The 18,807-nt window shown below is 36.9% G+C and overlaps 1 protein-coding gene across 2 annotated transcripts in view; it reads left to right on the top strand.

The window, feature by feature from the left end:
• The window catches only part of wnk1a (WNK lysine deficient protein kinase 1a), a 44,093-nt gene that overhangs the window by 9,806 nt on the left and 15,480 nt on the right, over positions 1-18,807 (top strand). The window contains exons 4-12 of one of the 2 annotated variants that reach the window (XM_077210875.1): positions 7-227; positions 1,629-1,786; positions 3,301-3,389; positions 5,688-5,907; positions 6,106-6,391; positions 6,607-6,737; positions 7,748-7,816; positions 10,389-10,487; positions 10,672-10,755. In XM_077210875.1, coding sequence (XP_077066990.1) covers positions 7-227; positions 1,629-1,786; positions 3,301-3,389; positions 5,688-5,907; positions 6,106-6,391; positions 6,607-6,737; positions 7,748-7,816; positions 10,389-10,487; positions 10,672-10,755 — 1,357 coding nt within the window. The remainder of the gene's footprint in view (positions 1-6; positions 228-1,628; positions 1,787-3,300; positions 3,390-5,687; positions 5,908-6,105; positions 6,392-6,606; positions 6,738-7,747; positions 7,817-10,388; positions 10,488-10,671; positions 10,756-18,807) is intronic. The other variant, XM_077210876.1, reaches the window with a different exon arrangement.

The raw sequence follows: 18,807 nt of genomic DNA, 5'->3' as shown, positions 1-18,807 counted from the left end.
TTGTAGGTATCTAAAACGGTTTAAGGAGATGAAGATCAAAGTCCTGCGCAGCTGGTGCCGGCAGATTCTGAAGGGGCTGCACTTCCTTCATACCAGGTCGCCTCCCATCATCCACCGAGACCTCAAGTGTGACAACATTTTCATCACTGGACCTACTGGATCAGTCAAGATTGGAGACTTGGGCTTGGCTACCCTCAAGAGAGCCTCCTTTGCCAAGAGCGTCATAGGTACGGCTAAGTATTTGCAACTCGGTTACCGCCTCCTAATCCATTTGAATTGGCCGACTCAGATTTGTGGTTGGGGGGAAAAGCAAATCCTTCATTGCGTGTTTCTTTTCTTCCTCTGCTTCTTTACAAAGCGCGTTTTAATAACAGTGGTGAGAAAGCAGACCACAGCGTTTCCCTGACCGATCGAACCGCAGCAAACCAGGGCTCTCGCTTTATGGAAGTTGTCTCTTGACACCCTCCTTTAGTTTAAATGTAGTTTTTCTCTGGTCTTCTGTCTTCATTGTCACAATTTCAGGTACCCTCAGACAGTGTAGGAGCGGTTGTAGGTATTTTGTGACTCGTCTGCAGGGAAACCTGATCTGATCATGGAATAACACTAGAGCTAGAGCTGAGCCCTGGGCTGGCAGGTACTGTGAGTGATCTTTGCTCTGGTTTGGAAATTTGTGGTCTGTTTCTTCAGTCAACCATGTTTTAATGATGATGATGCTAATGAATCTGTTCATTTTTTCCCCCCATAAGGAAATGCTTGTTTTCTTTCAGTGTGTCAGTGTCTGGAGCTCAAAGTCTTAAAATCTCTGCTCATCTCCCTCATACTTTTAGCTTTGAGATCTTTGTGTTTTTGTTTTGTTTTGGAAGCCTTAGGCTCTAACTTCAGGTCTCCCCTTATTCTACTTTAAGGATTATTTAATGTACTGCAGTACAGAAAGTAAGTACGCAGAAATGAGCCTGGTAAGTCCACCAGTATTATGTGACACATCAGTCTGAATCCATTATAAATATGGGAAGTTTGTCCGTGTGAGACCTTTGTCAATGGGTAACTTGGTTACTAGTTCGCCTGGTGCACAGAACTTCACTTTTCAGTAAACTTCGGAGTGTGTAACATTTGAAATGCTCAACCTTTTCTTCACAGGTTAACCCAAAGGTAGGACGTTTTTGAAAGGTTTATGTTTTCCATAGCTAATGCTTCGGTTTGGTCTTGTGATTAAAAGCATAAGGCCCTCTGACCATGGACTCGTTTTAACATCCTGTTTGGGCTAACATCTACAAATACATTGATTGTTTGAATTCAGGCTACCTTGTTTAGAGTCATGTAGTCAGTCCAGGCCTGAGTGAGTCCTGTGCACCAGTTTGTTTTTTCTCTTACTCATTCCTGCCCTTGAAGGTCTTACATGGAGAAACTTGGGCTTCTTATCACTGCGGTCTAACTGAGGACAGTTTCCCCCTTTTCTTTTTTTTTTTTACTTTTCTATCCCCTTTTTGCTCTCCTTCCCTCTACATCTCTCTTTTCTCGCAGGTTGTGCCAGAGCGGTCTTCAGCGACAGCATCATCTTCCTCTCACCTCTTCACTGAGAGGGTGTAATAGGGTACTGAGAGAGTTCTGAACCATTCTTTTAATTTAAGGTACCCCTGAGTTCATGGCGCCTGAGATGTATGAGGAGAAGTATGACGAGTCGGTGGATGTGTATGCCTTTGGGATGTGTATGCTGGAGATGGCTACTTCTGAGTACCCGTACTCCGAGTGTCAGAATGCAGCTCAGATCTATCGCAGAGTCACCAGCGTAAGTCCACACTTCACTGGCGGAGGAGAGAGCCCCCGCACACTCATCCTCCCCCTTGTTTGCTGCACTATTTTAGTCTTTTTATCCCTTTTTTGCCCTCTGTGGGGGTGTTTCCTTTCTGCTTTTTTCTCACACAGTGGTAAGTTGGTTTTTTACCTCTACCAGTAAATGCTTAAGTCATGACCTCTCAAAAAAACCAATACGATCTGAAACAAAATGGTAAATGGTACCAGACAGAAATACATGCAAAATTTAGTTTGAGTGATTCAAATGTAGAAGCCTTGAGAAAATCCAGTTCAAGTTAAAGGGGTCATGAACTGCTTTATTTTATATATATATATATATATATATATATATATATTATTGGTTCAGTGAGGTCCACTTATAATCTTATAAATATTTTTTACAACAAAAAACATTTAGAAGTAATAAGCTATTTTCTATCCTGTTTTTGACCCTCTTTTTAAAACGCTCGGTTTTAACAGGTATTCAAGAGTTGAAAGTAAATGTCCAATTTTATGATTGGTAACAGTTTTGCATATTAATATAATTTTCAATGTCCTCGCTATTACATGGGTGGAATTGTTTCGAAAATTATCTTGTTACATAGTTGAAGAATTTGCCAACAATTTGGAACATTTATGCGTATTACATATGCTTTATAAGTCTTGGTTGTGGCAAATAAAGTTTTAGGTACCTGGAGTTAACAGCTATAATTGACAAATGATAACTTAGTGTTTGTTTTAAACCGAATTATGAATGAATGTACCATTGTTTGTCACACTGTCGTTCTTATAGGCTATTCATAATTCATACTTTTCTATAAAGTGGAAAAACATATGCATTGTCGGTTGCAGTTTTAAATAAAACGAAACGTGTTGTAATATTTTACTGATGTCAAACAAGGTCTCACTCACTGAAGCTTTTATTCAGAATTACAGTGAATGGCTTTGATCAAAACGATAACAAAAGCAGCATTCTTTACATGCTTGCTTCCTTCTCCGATAATAATCCAACGCATTAACCCCATAAATGTCTAAGCAAAGGATAGAACAGCAAATCACAACTATTCAACTACAGCTATTAATCAGTACATATCAAACGATCTGTAACAGACAAAGCAATAGTGACGCATTGTAAAAACAGTGTTACACTTGTGTGTCGAATTCATTATAGTTGTATATACATTTATATTTACTACTAAATGACGTGTGAAGCTAAAGAGGCGATCGTAGAAGTAGGCATTGATCTTCTGCAGAGGTGGTCTTTCATTGCACTTTGATGTAATAATGTGACGAAATCTGAAACAAGTCGTTTTCTGTTCTTGGTTTAAATAAAAGCTGTTTTTGGACTAACAAGAAAGTTTTGAGTTCTTAAACTTTTTTATTTTTATAGTACAATGACCTCTTATATGTCAAAAGATCAAGTAAAATTTGACTTCTCAATTCATGACCCCTTTAAAGCCATCTTTCTACATATGTGTAATTTGATTGTTTCCTGTGCCGTGTTTACAGGGGGTGAAGCCTGGCAGTTTCGACAAAGTGGCTATTCCTGAAGTGAAGGAGATTATTGAGGGTTGCATACGTCAGAATAAAGATGAGAGGTGGGCTGACATTCACAGAACATGAGAGTGCAGTTGTCACAATGTCTTAAAGCAGGGACTAAAATTAGCACTCGCCTGTGCCAATAGCCAGTTGGCCGATAACGTTATTAATGTAATGTAATATAAAAATGTATATATTGAATAAAACACATGTATGTATTTAATAAAAAAAGTTTTTTTAAACTTGCTTTTTAATGTGTGCTCTCAGCCTGTTTAATTAGGTAATAGAACCTAAGATACATGATTTATTTTGAGATTGCATAGGTTGGTTCTGTATGGACATGAGGACATTATATCATCATATATAGACATTATATCACGATATTTCAAGAATATTTGCGATAATGATATTTATGACGATATGTTAAAAAATAGACCTTTTTTATTACATTTAGCTCACCTAAATGTTTGCTCACTCATTGTATTTTTACAATTGGTTAATTTTGTTGTTAAGAGTTTACACAACACAAGGATCTTGATTTCAATCTTTGAATTAAATTGAAAAAAGTAGCAAAATAATAAAGATACAAATAAAGAGAAGTTTTTGGGTAGGCGTTACACTAGTATTCAGAAATACTACAGAAACTGAATAAGGTAATCAAATGTAAAATACTTCTTTTGCACAGTCTTTTAGTCCTGAATCCTGACAAAATTAAATACATAAGCTATTAATTCAGATATCTTACAATTAAAGCTATCTTTTGTTGTTTTGACGACAACATTAACCTCCTGCGACCCAGAAAAAAGTTTTTTGAAATTTTTTTTCATGTCATCACATTGTTTAGACTTTAGAGCATAAGAATAAATGGTAAAAAATTTTTTTGAAAAATGATATTTTATTCATATGTTATGCTATGTACTCTGTAGTGGACACCAGGACTCAGTTGTTTAAAAAAGTAAAATGACATGAAATTACATGTATAGGCAAAAACAATGGGATTTTTCTTTCAATGACCAAACATTTTTTAGGTTTCAGGATTTTTTTTAATCAAAATTTGTATAAAGATGATTCTGACCTACGTTATAAAGATATAACGAAATGAATTGATACACCATTTTTCTTATGCAATATGTGGGTAAAATGGCCATAAATTAATATTCCCATCCAATGCAATGTATCTTTACACTGTATCTAATGTGCACATTAATGTGTTCTTGGAGTAACATTTAATGAAAAAAGAAGTGTAATAATTGGAGTAATAATTAGCAACATTTTAATAATAATATCTAATATTTCATAGGAATATTAATGGATAATTTATTTCCATATTCACTTGTTGTGTCTCCCAAAATTCCTGATAAACATGATTTAAGTCCTGATGTCCTCTACAGTGGACATGAATGAAATCAATGTCCTGTTCTGTAACAGTAATTTTTTTATTTGAAACCCCACAATGGTTTCCTGAGACGTTGCTTTATGAAATACAATTTGAAAAGTAGTCCGGTTGAAATTATAATTATTATATATTATCATATTTCCATAAGAGTGCTACATTTGATGACTAAATTAATGTCAGACATTTTTAAAGACCAAGGAGAAGTTGTTTTCATGGTGAACATTTGGTATCTCTGAAAAGCCCTGAATGTGCTCTTTACAGGACACCCAGGTGTGACATGTGACATGTATGATGTCAGAGAAATTCACTAAATTATAATGTCCACTACAGTGGACAAAAGTATTTTCCTGGGTCCCAGGAGGTTAATGACAGACACGTATGGCTGCTGTCACTTTTAGAGCTAGTGCACGGATCCTGTTTTCATTATACTGTCGGTTACACTGTCACATGCGTTTTATGCTTATGTAAGACATAACCAAATGCGTTTACGAGTATAACCAAGACAATTGTGCATGTTTTTTCCCCCGTTGATTTTATAATCTGTGATTCATTTAGGCTACTTATACAATCTGCATGCTAAAGTGAATCAGTGTTTGCTGGGGAATTTCCCGCATTATAAGTGGTAGACCACTTATTTATTAAAATACTATTGAAGTAGCTTCCCTTTTTAGGTACTAAATCGTCATTGGAGGCTAACATTCTGCTCTTACTCTCAGACAAGTGTTGTTGTTGTGCCCGCTAGGGAACGTAAATGCGCCATACGTCATTGCGTCGCTATATCATTGATATCGCGATATGATACTTTTTTTTTTTCATGAAAAAATGTATACTGGTGTTATCCTGAACTGTATGGTATGGCACACCCCTAATGGACATGCATTATTAATGTTATTTGTGCATGTCCTAAGTTTTAAATTAGATTTTGTGTTTTATAGATTCATCTCCATTTTCTTTTTTTTAGGTATTGCATCAAGGACCTCCTAAGTCATGCCTTTTTCCAGGAGGAGACTGGGGTTCGTGTAGAACTGGCTGAGGAGGATGATGGAAAGCTGGTGGCCATAAAGTTGTTGCTGCGCATTGAGGATGTAAAGAAACTTAAAGGAAAATACAAAGAGAATGAAGCCATTGAGTTCTCCTTTGACTTAAGTAAAGACGTCCCAGATGATGTTGCCCAAGAAATGGTAAAGATACTTGAATTTCTGTTCTGTTACCTAACTCAAGATTCAAACTGTTAATTTGTGGACTTCCATGTATTATCAATATTTATAGTAATTCCACAGACTTATACATAATACAGTACATAAAATCCCCCCTGGTCGCCTATAATAATGACTAATCGTTATCCTTGAAGTTGAATTATATATATTTTTTTCCTCCAGGTCGACTCGGGCTATGTTTGCGAGGGAGACCACAAGACCATCGCAAAGGCCATTAAGGACAGAGTGTCCCTGATCTCCCGTAAGAGAGAGCAGAGAAAACTTGTGAGAGAGGAACAAGAAAAAAGGAAAATATTGGAGCAGGAGAATGATCCCTCACAACCTGGACCAGATACTAATACCACCGCCAAGCCCCCTGGTCCCGCTCTGGCCTCAGTCATCATAGAGTCTGAGGAACCAGAAGCAGACCAGCACCAGCAACTGCAGCAGTCTGGCGCTTCTGCTTCCAGTTAGTGTTGCAAAACTGTCATTTGATCTAATTTCAATTTAAAGTACTTTATTGACATAACTGCATTTACATAACATTGCCAAAGCATTTTACACAATATGTAAAGACAAGAAAAATAAATATACAGTATAACAAACAGCACTTAAAATTATTGTATTGGACATTCATTAGACATTTATGATGAATAAATAATGTAATATGCGTATGTTTTGCAGCTGTAGGTTTTGTGGACCCTCAAGGTTCAGTGACTGTCCCTGAGATTCACCCTGCCCAGCCAGGCACATCTTTCGGCACCGTACCGACTGATCCGCAGCCACAGCACACCATGACCCATCCACAAAGCATGGTGAGCCATTTCCTATCTATTTTGTTAAAGTCCCACTGTAGTCAATAATTTTATCCCTTAAAACTCATCTTTGATCACCAAAATATAAGCGTTTTTTTCCTGGGAATTTTTTTTTCCCTCATGCCTTTAAATAGCTTGAATGTATCTCTACACACTTTCTTCATTGAGTATACGCAAAACCATGAATATGTAATTTAGCCCCACCTCCACTCACTTACACCAGCTCAGAGATCCAGTCAGTCAACTGTACTTCAGTAAACGCTGCACAATGGCTAGTGGAAACACTGGTTTAATTCAGCTATATATGTTTGAACCAGAAACTGATTCTGAATAAGTGGAAGAGTGAATTTTACAGGCTCTTCTAGAAGTCCATGTATCAGAATGGTAATGCGTTTTATGTATTGCTCTCTATAAGTCGGACACTTTAATATTATTAATTAGTTAATACAGTAATTAATATGATTAGCCTTTTCCTTTGACTTCATTATCTAACAGCTAAAAATGTGTTGCTAATGTTACACAAACCTTATTCCTGTTCGCCATCTCAGAGTCAGAAAGCTGCCTTCTAAAAATTTGTATCCTTAGAGCATGAGTGGAGAAAGGCATATATTTCATCATAACATTGTAATATACATAATTCACCCACTATATTGCCAAATGTACCCGACTTTTCTCAGTGTGAAAGTACCCTTAGACTCCCCCGCTTCACAGCAGTTAATGATATAATAGAGCCCACCTGCACGTTGACTGGATTAGTTACAACATATTTGTGACGTAGAGAACATGGGCGATTTCAAACCGTTTACTTTAAGACAAACCATGTGCAAATTCATATTAAAAACACCACATAGACATATAAACAACATTCAAAACTTAATTTTTCACCACAGGGGGTCTTTAAATGTATTGGTTTTCAAACAGAGCTAGTTGTGTTCATCTGAAAACAAAACACTGTATTATTTGATTTTATGGCTTGATTGCTAAATTTCTAAATTGCTTCTCTACATCAGTCGCAGCAGGTGAGCAGTACTTTGCCCCCAGTCCCCCTCTCCCAGACTGGAACTGCGGCCACACCCCAGGTACACTTCACATGATCAATAATATAATAGCCACGTTTCCAATGTCGGGCCAGTTCGAGTCGGGCTAGTGCGAGCCGGGGCTTTAAACAGGCCTGTAGCACTGAGCCCAAAACACACTGCGTTTCCACTGTCGGGCCAGAAGCTCCACAGCGCTTCACTAAAACACGCCCGTAAAACGCCTTTCTGGAACAACATCACACTAACCCATCATTTCACCAACAAATAGAAGTTTTATAAAAACTTTAAAAAAGGGAGTTTTATCAAAAAAATAATGAGAAAGATATCACTGGAAACTAGCGTGATAGCAAAACAAAAATGCTAAAAGCGACATTTGCAGGCATTTTTGTTGTTTAGGCTACTTGAATATTTAAAACTCAAGAATCGATGTTTTACCACAGGTTTAGAATAAAAAGTGATACATTTATCATGAATTTATTTGTCAAAATTGTACATTAGTCAGACAGAAATTAAGTGGTTTACCGTTTGGTCTATTTAAAAAAAGAAAGAGAAACAGAAGTAACTTAAGTCTGTCCTGTTTATTTGGTAGTTACAGGACATATTTACATCACATTTATAAAGAATGATAATTTCTACAAATATGCCACCAAACGACCTGATGAGCTTTAGTACTCTCTCCTAGTAGGCTATAGTTATATTTTCAGTAGGCCTGGGCGATAAAACGATAACGATAATCATCGCAATATAATTTTTCTCGATAAAACGATATCAAAAGTTCGATAAATATTCGATAATTTTTATGCGCCAAAAGCGGAACGAAACTCATTTGAAACACGCGCCACACGGATCATTTATCTGCTCGGCTCAAAGTTCAAACGTAAGCGCAGCGCGAGCTCACTAGACCAGATCGTTTACTCTGATCGTCTCTCTTACGAGATCCAGTGAGAAGCGCTTGAATTCAGCGAAGAACACAAATGGCTCGGTGATTTAAACCAGTTTAAAGGCAGATGAAACAGCGCTGACAAACAGGATACAGTCAGAATCTGAATTGATAATGAATCCATTTACCATGGATTTACTGTAACGTTAGCCTAGTAATATTAACTGCACCATGAAATGTGGGATATACACATTGAATTGTATTATATTATTAATGTAGACAATGTATTAAATGACTAATGGAATATAATTACAGTATTTAATAATGTATTTAGGCTACTGTTTTTCATACAAATACCATAGAAACCATAAAGTTACATGTTGCCATGATAGTGAGGTGCTATAGGCTACGCCTGGTTTTATCTGTGGTTATCATGATCTAAATGCATGATACTGGATGACCAATGGTTAATTTTATTAAAACTCAAACAGTCAGAATATTACATTTTTCCAAATAAAAATGTGGTCGTTAAATTTTTTTTTAATGTTACTGTTTTTGTTAATGAACATAAATTTAACATAGTAGTATTAGCTTGAGTTAGGATGCAGATTTACTGTCAACTCTCTGTCAAATATGCGTTTCGAGAGAAAACATGTGATATTAATACTGCAGCCTGCACTGCAAACTGTGCTGAAGATACGTGCCAGGCAACAAAAACCTGTTTCAAGACTTGAAACAATATCCTCCATTAGCACATGCAGAAACTAAGAAATATATTTTAATATTCAGATATTTATTTTTTTAAGGAAAAATTAAAAATGTTTGAATGTTCTACCTCAGATTTGTGAAATGTTCACCTGTTTGGCAAGTGTTTGTCATGATATGTTCTGACAATAAAGAGTAGTTGAAAACCACAACTAACGCTATGGTTTCTACAACTTTCACTTAGGAGCAAAAATCTGCCTTTAAACTTGAAATTAAGATTTGATATTTATCGTGATAATTATCATTATCGACTGATGTAAAAAAAAATATTGTGATAAATTTTTCTGGCCATATTGCCCAGCCCTAATTTTCAGTCAGAGAAACAGAGGAAGCTCCCGCAAAAAAAAAGGTTGCTTTATTTTATGTTAGTCCGGTATAAAGAGACGAGACATAGGCCACTGACAGATCAAATAAAAACATGATTGTGATAGCCTTTATGATTTGTCTGATTTCTTCAAGCGTTCATATTTACCATTTTTAGGCTACTATGGTAATGGTTAGCGTGCATAGTCTTTTGCACTGCGGATAAATATTTCTATCTTATACGGTGAACAGAATCCACATTGGATCACAAACAGAAGGAATTCCAACATTAAAGTGAGTTTTGAGGTAAATTATTTTAAAAGTCTTTAATGCTGATGTTAGCTGACAGAATCATCTGGCGCTGCTGTCTCTCGATTCAGGTAAAGGCGCCTCTGTTCATAACCACTCCTCTAGCCCGAGCTGGCACGCTTTGGACCAAGGTATTCGGCGGGTGAGAAAACCCTGGCCATTGGCCCCGGGGAAGCCCTGACAAGGCCTGGAAGTGACCGTGTAAACGCGACTGGCCCTGGCACGCACTAGCACGCCCGCCCGACAGTGGAAACGCAGCTAATGATAAAAACATCTTGCTCTATGGGTCTTTTGTTTGTTAAACATATACCAGAGTTATAAAAGCCCTTTTAATGTATACATGAACTCCCCTCTCAGATGATGGGACAGGCAGCCTCTGTGCCCCCTGCTGTTCAGCCTACCGTCCCCCTGCAGTACCATCAGCCACCTCAGGATGGCAGTGCTCCTCTGTCACAGGTACAGCATGAATAGTGCCCTCTTGTGGCTGATATTACATCTTCCATTGGCCTGCATGTTGCTTGATGAATGTTCTGTGCTTTATGCACAACATCCAGCTTATTGGCAGTTCTTGCATTAATATTGATGTTCTTTACTTCTCCATCTCTTTCTTGCATGCTGGCTGCTCTTACATGTTTGTCAGATATGGGCATGTCAACTCAGTCCTCCTGTTTTCTCTCCACCTCCAAATGCTGAACAACTCTATTTTCTATATCAGGCTTGTCAGGTACTAGCTGTGCCTAACACTGGTGTGTGAATTAGCAGTTTGCCGATGTGGGTTTTTAGTTCTGATAACAATATCTACAATGCTGAGGGCTGATATAATGCTTATGTGTATAATATACAAAAAAATGATGTGTATTAAAAACATTTTTTAATGGTACTCAAAATAGCTAAATATTTTATTTACACAATATTTTTGCAAATTATTTTAAATGCAATTTAAAAAAAAAAATATTCAAGTATGTTGGTAGATTTTGAAACAAGCTCAGTTTCCAGAGGATTTTGAGGAAATATTGTGAAAAGAAAATGTTCTTTTAATGTCAGTAATTTAGTGTACTTGACCATTAAAAGATTTGGGGTTGGTCATTTTTTTAAAACAATTTTTGTAAGAAGTCTCTTAGATGCTCACCAAAACTATATTTATCTGATTAAAAATACATTAAAAACTGTGTGATGTGTGTGTGTGTATATATATATATATATATATATATATATATATATATATATATATATATATATATAATATGATCCTTCTGAAATCATTCTAATATGATGATTTAGTGCTCAAGAAGTATTTCTTATTAATGTAGGAAACAGTTGAGCTGCTTAATATTTGTGGATTCTTTTTCAGGATTCCTTGAGTAGAAAGTCAAATCTTTTATTTGAAACGTAAATCTTTTGTAGCATTATGCATGTCGTTACTTTCACTTTTGATCAATTTAGTGCATTCTTGCTGAGTAAAAGTATTCAAAAAATCTTACTGACCCCAAACTTTTGAAATGCCAGTTAATCTCCCATTAACTTTCATTAAATTAGTGTGTGTGTGTGCAGACATTATAAAGGCCATTGGCCAACGTCCTCTTTCAATGGCACCGACCATTGAAAAACTCACTGAACAGTATAACTTCCTGTTACTTCACCCTCTCCCCCCAAAGCCTTATAGGCATGAGTCACCACAAACTAACAATTTACAACAAGCCTTTTTGTCTGGATGAAGACCACCTTCTCCATGTGATTGTTTGTGTTGTGGCAAAAATTCATCTCAAACAAACATCACTGCGTAAGAGACACTCAGAGTCAAATTATATAAAATAGAAGTATTTATTCTTGCAAGAATAGGAGCAGTCTAATACACAGTTGTTACCCTGTGCAGAAGAGTGACACACAACAGGAAGATATGAGACAGCCTTTATACTGTTTTCAAGGTTCCTCCTCACCCGCTGTACCTTTCACCCACTCAGATAAGGTCCTTACTGCTGTTCAGTTTCTACTTAAAGACACAAACTGGTACTGAAATAAACTGGCCAAAACTGACTGTCCCTAAGGTCAGAGGTCCTGTCCCATATGTTCCTGAAAAGTCACGCACAAGCACGTACACACATATACTTTTATACATTGAATAGGTTCTTTCTCTTATGATACCTGTTTGGGATCAATGACTATTAAAATTTCCACAACAATTCCCCCCTTTTTATCATTCAGATTACCCAATCATAATAATAAAAATAATAGAACAAATTTTAAGTCATTTCATCACACTTATACTCTTCATCTCTGGTTTTCACTGACCACTCTCTTAAACATTTGTGAAATAACATTTGGAAAAGTAAAAAGCTTAGGCTGTTTTTGTGGGGATAGTCCCTTAAGTATTAGCAAGCAAGTAAAGACTTTATCTGCAGCCGGGCTGAATGAATAAGCACTGTTATTGCACTCCCGACCTAGGTCGGACCCTCAGTCACCTCAGTATAAACAAGAAATAGTGTATAGTTTAAGTAGGAAACACATCAATTTAACACCCTGGTTATCATTACACATCTTGAAACCCACATGGCATTTCAACAGGCTAAGAAATACGAAGAAATAAAAGTAGAATAAAATCCCTCATTTCGACCCCTCTCCTTGTACGTCATCACATAGCGGATAACCACAGCTTTTAACCTTCTGTTCATATCAAAAACATTCATAGAAAGAAAGAAAAAGAAAAGGAAACATACACTTTAGCACATGTCACAGTAGCTCCCACTACTTGTATCATCATATTTTGTTCATCCAATTGAACAGACTCCCAGCTTTAACCAGTCTCTGTACTGAGCTGGAAACACATTATAATGCATGGTAAACATAACAATATTGATAATCCTATCGCTGAAATTGGTAGTACAGTACCCCCAACCCCCCAAAGATTAACCAATCTTATCCATTTACCATCAGTCCACGCCCATTTCCATACATCGCCTCCATTTTCCTAACCATATTTTCTTAACTTTTAACTCGATTCAGCCAATGGTTTTACTTAGTAAGCTCTATTTAACACCATATTTTCTTAACTCTATCCAGAAAAGGTTTTTTTTTTTTTTTTTTTTATCCATTCTTTTAACCAATGTAGTTGTTCAAAATTAACTCTAATATTTCCATTACGGACACAATCAATATATTTTCTACATTTACAATCAAATCAATACCTAGTTTGATTCAATCAAACAAAATCATCACAAAAACAGATTCTTCTGTTAAACTTCAACCATCAGTTGTGTTGATCATCTCGTTCGCCCCACGGACGTTCTGTGTTCTTTTACCTTTAACTTCTAATTCAAATATGCTGTGGTTCTACTTAATAAGCTTCAACAATTATACCTATAATTTACATTAATTAATAGATCTTCTCTTCCCCAAAAACATTTTCCTTAAATATTTCCTAATGAATAAATAACCAATCAAATCTTTTGATCTAGTGTATATCAATACTAAGCCCTATTTTGATTTAATCGAATCAAATCCTCAAAATAATCACAAAACCACATTCTTAAACCATTAGTTGGTTCACATCCTCCTCCAGGCGTGTTGATCATCTCGTTCGCCCCATGGACTATGGGATGGTTGTGGCCTGTTGGTGTAGGTGAGAGGCTTGGACCCAGGTGTCACACTCTCCAACCATTTTCTGATCCTTATAAGGTTTTCCCTTAAATCACGACCGCACCCCCACTGGAGTGAACTGTCACCTGTGAATGGAGACCTTAAGTATTTTGTTAGTGACCGCTTGACCGCTCCCCTTTGGTGTGACCTGTGGAATCAACAACCTGAAACATTATCTCCGGATAATTTCTTGCTCACTTAATAGCACTCGGGGTCCTTTTACCCTGAAAAACACTCAACCCCTGTCCTCATGTCCACACAATATTTATACATTTGGAACAGAATTAGTTCTGTTTGATCCAATCCTTCCTGACATTCTGTAAAAGGAAAATTTTAAGTTATGCGCTGCGCAGGTGTAGCACCTTTCTGCCACACTAATAACCCAGGCCAGGACAGTTGGCCAAATTCATCCATAACCATTATTTTAGTGGGCACATTTTGCCCTGTCTCCCAATCCTGCATGCTCTCTGTAAAGAGAAACAGATTTCGAGGTTATTGTCAGATAGTAAAGTACGTAGTTTCTTTTGTCTACTGTTCTCCCGTGGCCTTCGATGCCCTGGCGTTTCCTGTTGAAACAATCTTTGTTATTGGTGTGTGCGGCACACTCACAGACATCCATTTTGTTAGGCAGAAAAAATGGCTTCTTTCAGGGCTTTTATCAAATTACCCCTAGTGTTCTCCCAACATTTTTTCAGCAAATGTGAACCCCTTAATAAACCATATTTGGCAATTGTTATACCATCTCCCTCTTGATGCACGACACAACTCGAGCATCAATTTAACATAACATTTAACATAGTGTTTTTTATAAAGTTTGCCATCAACAATAACCCAAATGTTGTCCTTCAGACAAATTTCCTCCAGACATCTTTCTCTGCCTCTGAAACAAAAATATTACATTCTTCACTTAAAGCCACAATCTCATCTTCTTATCGAAGTATTTGAAAGGCAACGGCCCTCAGTTTCACAGCGTATTCTGCTTTTCAGGCCTGTTGTTTGGTCTCTCAAGTCAGTCATCTACAAACATTTCCAAAGTCATCAATTTTCCCTATCATTTCAGGTCGTGCTGTGCAGACTTGGTCAATGTCAGTCAATCATTCAATCATTTCTCCCCCTTTGTTCACAATAATCATAAATGTGAGGGGCTCTCTTGATAATTTCATGTTGACTTAGCCAATATGTCACTTTGTTGTTTCCCTCAAATCTACAACATTTTCATTTATCTCAGCCCATGCCAGATGGTGATCTACAACTACACAATTCCAATTTACTGATCTTCAAATCTACATTATGTATGACAAAAGTATTACTACCAGACAGAGCTTGATGGCCAATCAACTTAAAGCTTGTCCCATGTTCTGTATTGTCTCTTGATCAGAATTATCAGCTTCTTTAAAATTTGTCATTTGCCTTAACCCATCTGTAATGATAAACTCATTCCAGAGGTTAATGACGCAATATACACACCATTCAGGCGGAATATTAGTGCCCCAAACTAATACATACAAGACATAAAGTGCTGTCACCATCACACACACACACTCATACTAGACACACATATGTTAACTGCTCATTCTCAATGTTCACTTTTCTTTATATTATTGCTAAAAGATTTAAATTTTAAATAAGATTTTAAACTTCCCATTTTCCTGTAGCTTCAACCTAATTTTACATGGTATCTTAACCACTTTCAAAGCACGTCTGTTCATTATTCATTTGATTTTTAGACAAGTCAGCTGGGTTGTTTTGTTTCATTATCATTATTTTGCTTCAGCTTGCTCTAGCAGGCAGATAACAGAAAGACAGACACAGTTACCATCCCTTCCTCCAACTCAGGCAGTCTCTCTCGCTATAACAAATAATTTTTCCACCAGCCTCCTAAGGCTGTAACTTAGACAAAATTTGTATTCATTACAATAACCTTTGACCATTCACCTTTGTCATCCAGACTTTCCTTAAATCAAAAGCTGTCTTCATCTTTAGCCACCACCATGTCTAACGACCTTCAAGAGTTAAAACTATGTCATAGACCTATTAGTTCAAAATCAACACTATGATTTTCCTTGCCCATAAGGCAAACCAGTACATAAAAAGTTTTGCTACTGTCTCCACAACAACTAATGGGAATCACTTCATGGCCTCAGCTGGCTCTTGAAAGCCCACTCCTGTTAGCCCTTTATCTATAATCTCCATCAGGGTGTTTTCCCCTGGCATATTTGCAGACGCTTGTCACAATAAAAAAACAAGCCATACAACTAATGCGGTTTCTTCTGGCGAGTGGTATATATAGAGGAGCTTTGCTTTATTGGGGAGACATGCCGTGACTCGTCACCGCGTCATCTCCCCTTAACGGCATAAGTACGCTGCTGGCCTCACAGCTCCTGCTCAACCCTCATACCTGTCTCACATAACACACCTCCATTCAGGAGATGCCCAATGACTTTACGTGATCCACTCTGGCTTAGGTTGCCTCCTGTCTGGCCAAAGAAGGTCTTACCCGTCATCGAGATGGTCACTCGTGCCCACTGGTGACCGCTCTTTCCAATCACACAATCAGTTCTCTTCAACAGACCTCAGCTGTTTTCTGGAGCTTAGGAAAGGCACGTTCAAGAGTCACCAGGGCCATTCGGATTGCCTAATAGTGTTCACACAGGGAGACAGGTCAATAACAACAGTATTTAATCACTTAAATCCATTAACTATCTTAAAAGCAGAAACCTAGCTGCTTAGATTATACTCAGTGAATTTAGATCACAACCGTACATTCAGTGTACTTCATCTGTAGCCGGAGCCATCGGTCCTGAATGGTGGAGACTAAATGAGACAAAGTTGTTACTGGTCCTAAAATACGCTAATCAAAATGTCACCTCTATCGTTTAAGGTCTGTATTATTATTTTAAAGACTTCTTTAAAGTCATTCAGTTTTACTTAAATCCATTTACAAATACAAATTGCCCTCTGAACGGCAATGATTTCTTTTAACCTCTCCATGTCTATGATTTTCAACTTAAACACTGTGCTTTACTTATGACACAGGCTCAGATAACAGCTTTTAGCTGACATTGAATCAGAGAGAGACTCTGAGGCATTCAGGACTGGTACACTGCATTTTCATAAAACTTTTAACATCAGACTTTATCTACCATATTTTAACTCTAGCCCAGCTTAAGGCATCTTTGCCAGAAATTACATGTGTTTCAAATAAACATATTATTTATATTTGTCTTTTGCCCACCTCAGGGAATTTAGACATTACAAATTTCCACTCAGATTGAGTCTCTGTCGCACTGGCTGTTTCAGCCACAGCACACATCAGATTTAGATAAGCGAACTGTTTCATTACAGCCAATAGCAGACTTATCTTTTGGAAGCAAAACATCAGCTTCTAGTTCTTTCATGGTCAACTTTTCAAGCTGTTTGTTTACTCAGATGCCTTTCAACACATTTTACATTTAGCAACTGTTAATTCAGTAGCCTACTGCTTCTGCTTATTTGTTCTTACATAAAAATAATTATTCTAGTTCTCACTAACGTTTCACATTTCTCAATCTCAATTTTAATTGTCAAGTTCTCAACCATAGTTTAATATTTGACTTAAGTTTTCTCTTGGAGTTTATCAATCTCCAATTAGGATTCACACTAATTTTGACAAGGCTTCTCTGCATCTTGTGCATTTATTATAAATCATCTTTGAGATCTGTCTCTCTATATTACCTTTACATATTTTGCAACTCACATTTGTTGGAGTCACAAAAGGATTCACTTTAAGACTTCAATCTTTTGACCTTGTTTTTTTTATCTCTTATTTCTCAGACCAAAAATTGTCACTGTCGTCATTTAAACACTGATCTATTTTCAACCCCACATTATTATCAGAAATGTGTCACGTGTTAAATGGTCCTGCTGACCACAATCAAGACACTCTCTGTCATCTGGTTGGTTCGTGTGTCAGCCTCAACTACAGCATCAGACACCTTGCAGTTTGATCACTGTGAGCTTCCAAAGGGCTTCAACTTAACTGCACACCCTTGAAGCAGTGTGTGTCCCATTCAGGAATGTAAACAGACCCACTGATAAGCAGTTCTCTGTATTCCTTTGACCATCCACCAATGGCGGATTCAATCACAATAGCCAACTCATACTCTTCATCATTATTATTGGCAGAACATAATTTCATGAGCAGCACAGAGAATGCTCAAAATATTCGAATTTGTTTTCTGTCTTTACCTTACTAATTTGGTATTATCATCAACAACACTAATTACAAATGTACTGTTGCTGTTATCCCAGCTTATCTTTTACAAAACATCATCTGCAAATCTCTTCAAAATGAGATCTTCAGAGCAGAGCTGTTTACAGCATTTGCTCTCTTCTGTCTCACTATTTATTTATTTATTTATTTTCCCGGACTGTTCAGTTACTCTTCATAAAGTGTAACAATTTGTACATCATTATTTTCATTACAACTGGTTTGAAGCCTTTTCCCTTCCATCACATGGTCAGTCTGCAGATTCAACTTAATATTATCATTATTGTCTCAGTCTTATCTCTACTGTTTCTCCAAAACAGATTATATTACTCAGTCCGTAAATTACACAGACAACCATTATAGCTACTTGCTTCAATACCCTTATTTTCTTAACATTAATAAAATAAAGCAGATATATCATCATTTCAATCATTATTTTATCAAAATCTAGAATTGTTCCCCATTCTGCTTAAAACATTCTTCATATCATGTTAATCCCTGTCAATCATACTCAATGCCTTATTTTTATTCTGAAACTCATTTTTCATACAGTTAATTTGACTTCCATAAATTCTGTCAGACATTTTATTTTCATCACATATAGTTTTCTACTATATTCCTTCTCAATCTTTCCCTACATGTCAGTTCCTTCTGCATCCTCTGTTCTACATGCTAATTCTTTCTTTTCTCTACATGCCAGTTCCTTCATTATCTAACCAGTACATGATTGTTTGCTAACAATCCCCACACACATATCTCTCACACACCACCTTTTTGTTTTTTCACTTCCCTCTTCCACCAAGTCTCACTTACAGTTCCCTCTATTTCACACAGACAGCCTTATTGCTTCTTCCTACTTCAATATCTAAAACATACATTTCCCCCCATACTTTC

Source organism: Siphateles boraxobius, unplaced genomic scaffold (assembly GCF_051911475.1).
Source record: "Siphateles boraxobius isolate OS27281-9 unplaced genomic scaffold, OSU_SipBor_1 65, whole genome shotgun sequence".
Classification (NCBI taxonomy): Eukaryota; Metazoa; Chordata; class Actinopteri; order Cypriniformes; family Leuciscidae; genus Siphateles; species Siphateles boraxobius.
Note: the sequence above shows the minus strand (reverse complement) of the source record. Positions and strands in the feature narration are given on the sequence as shown.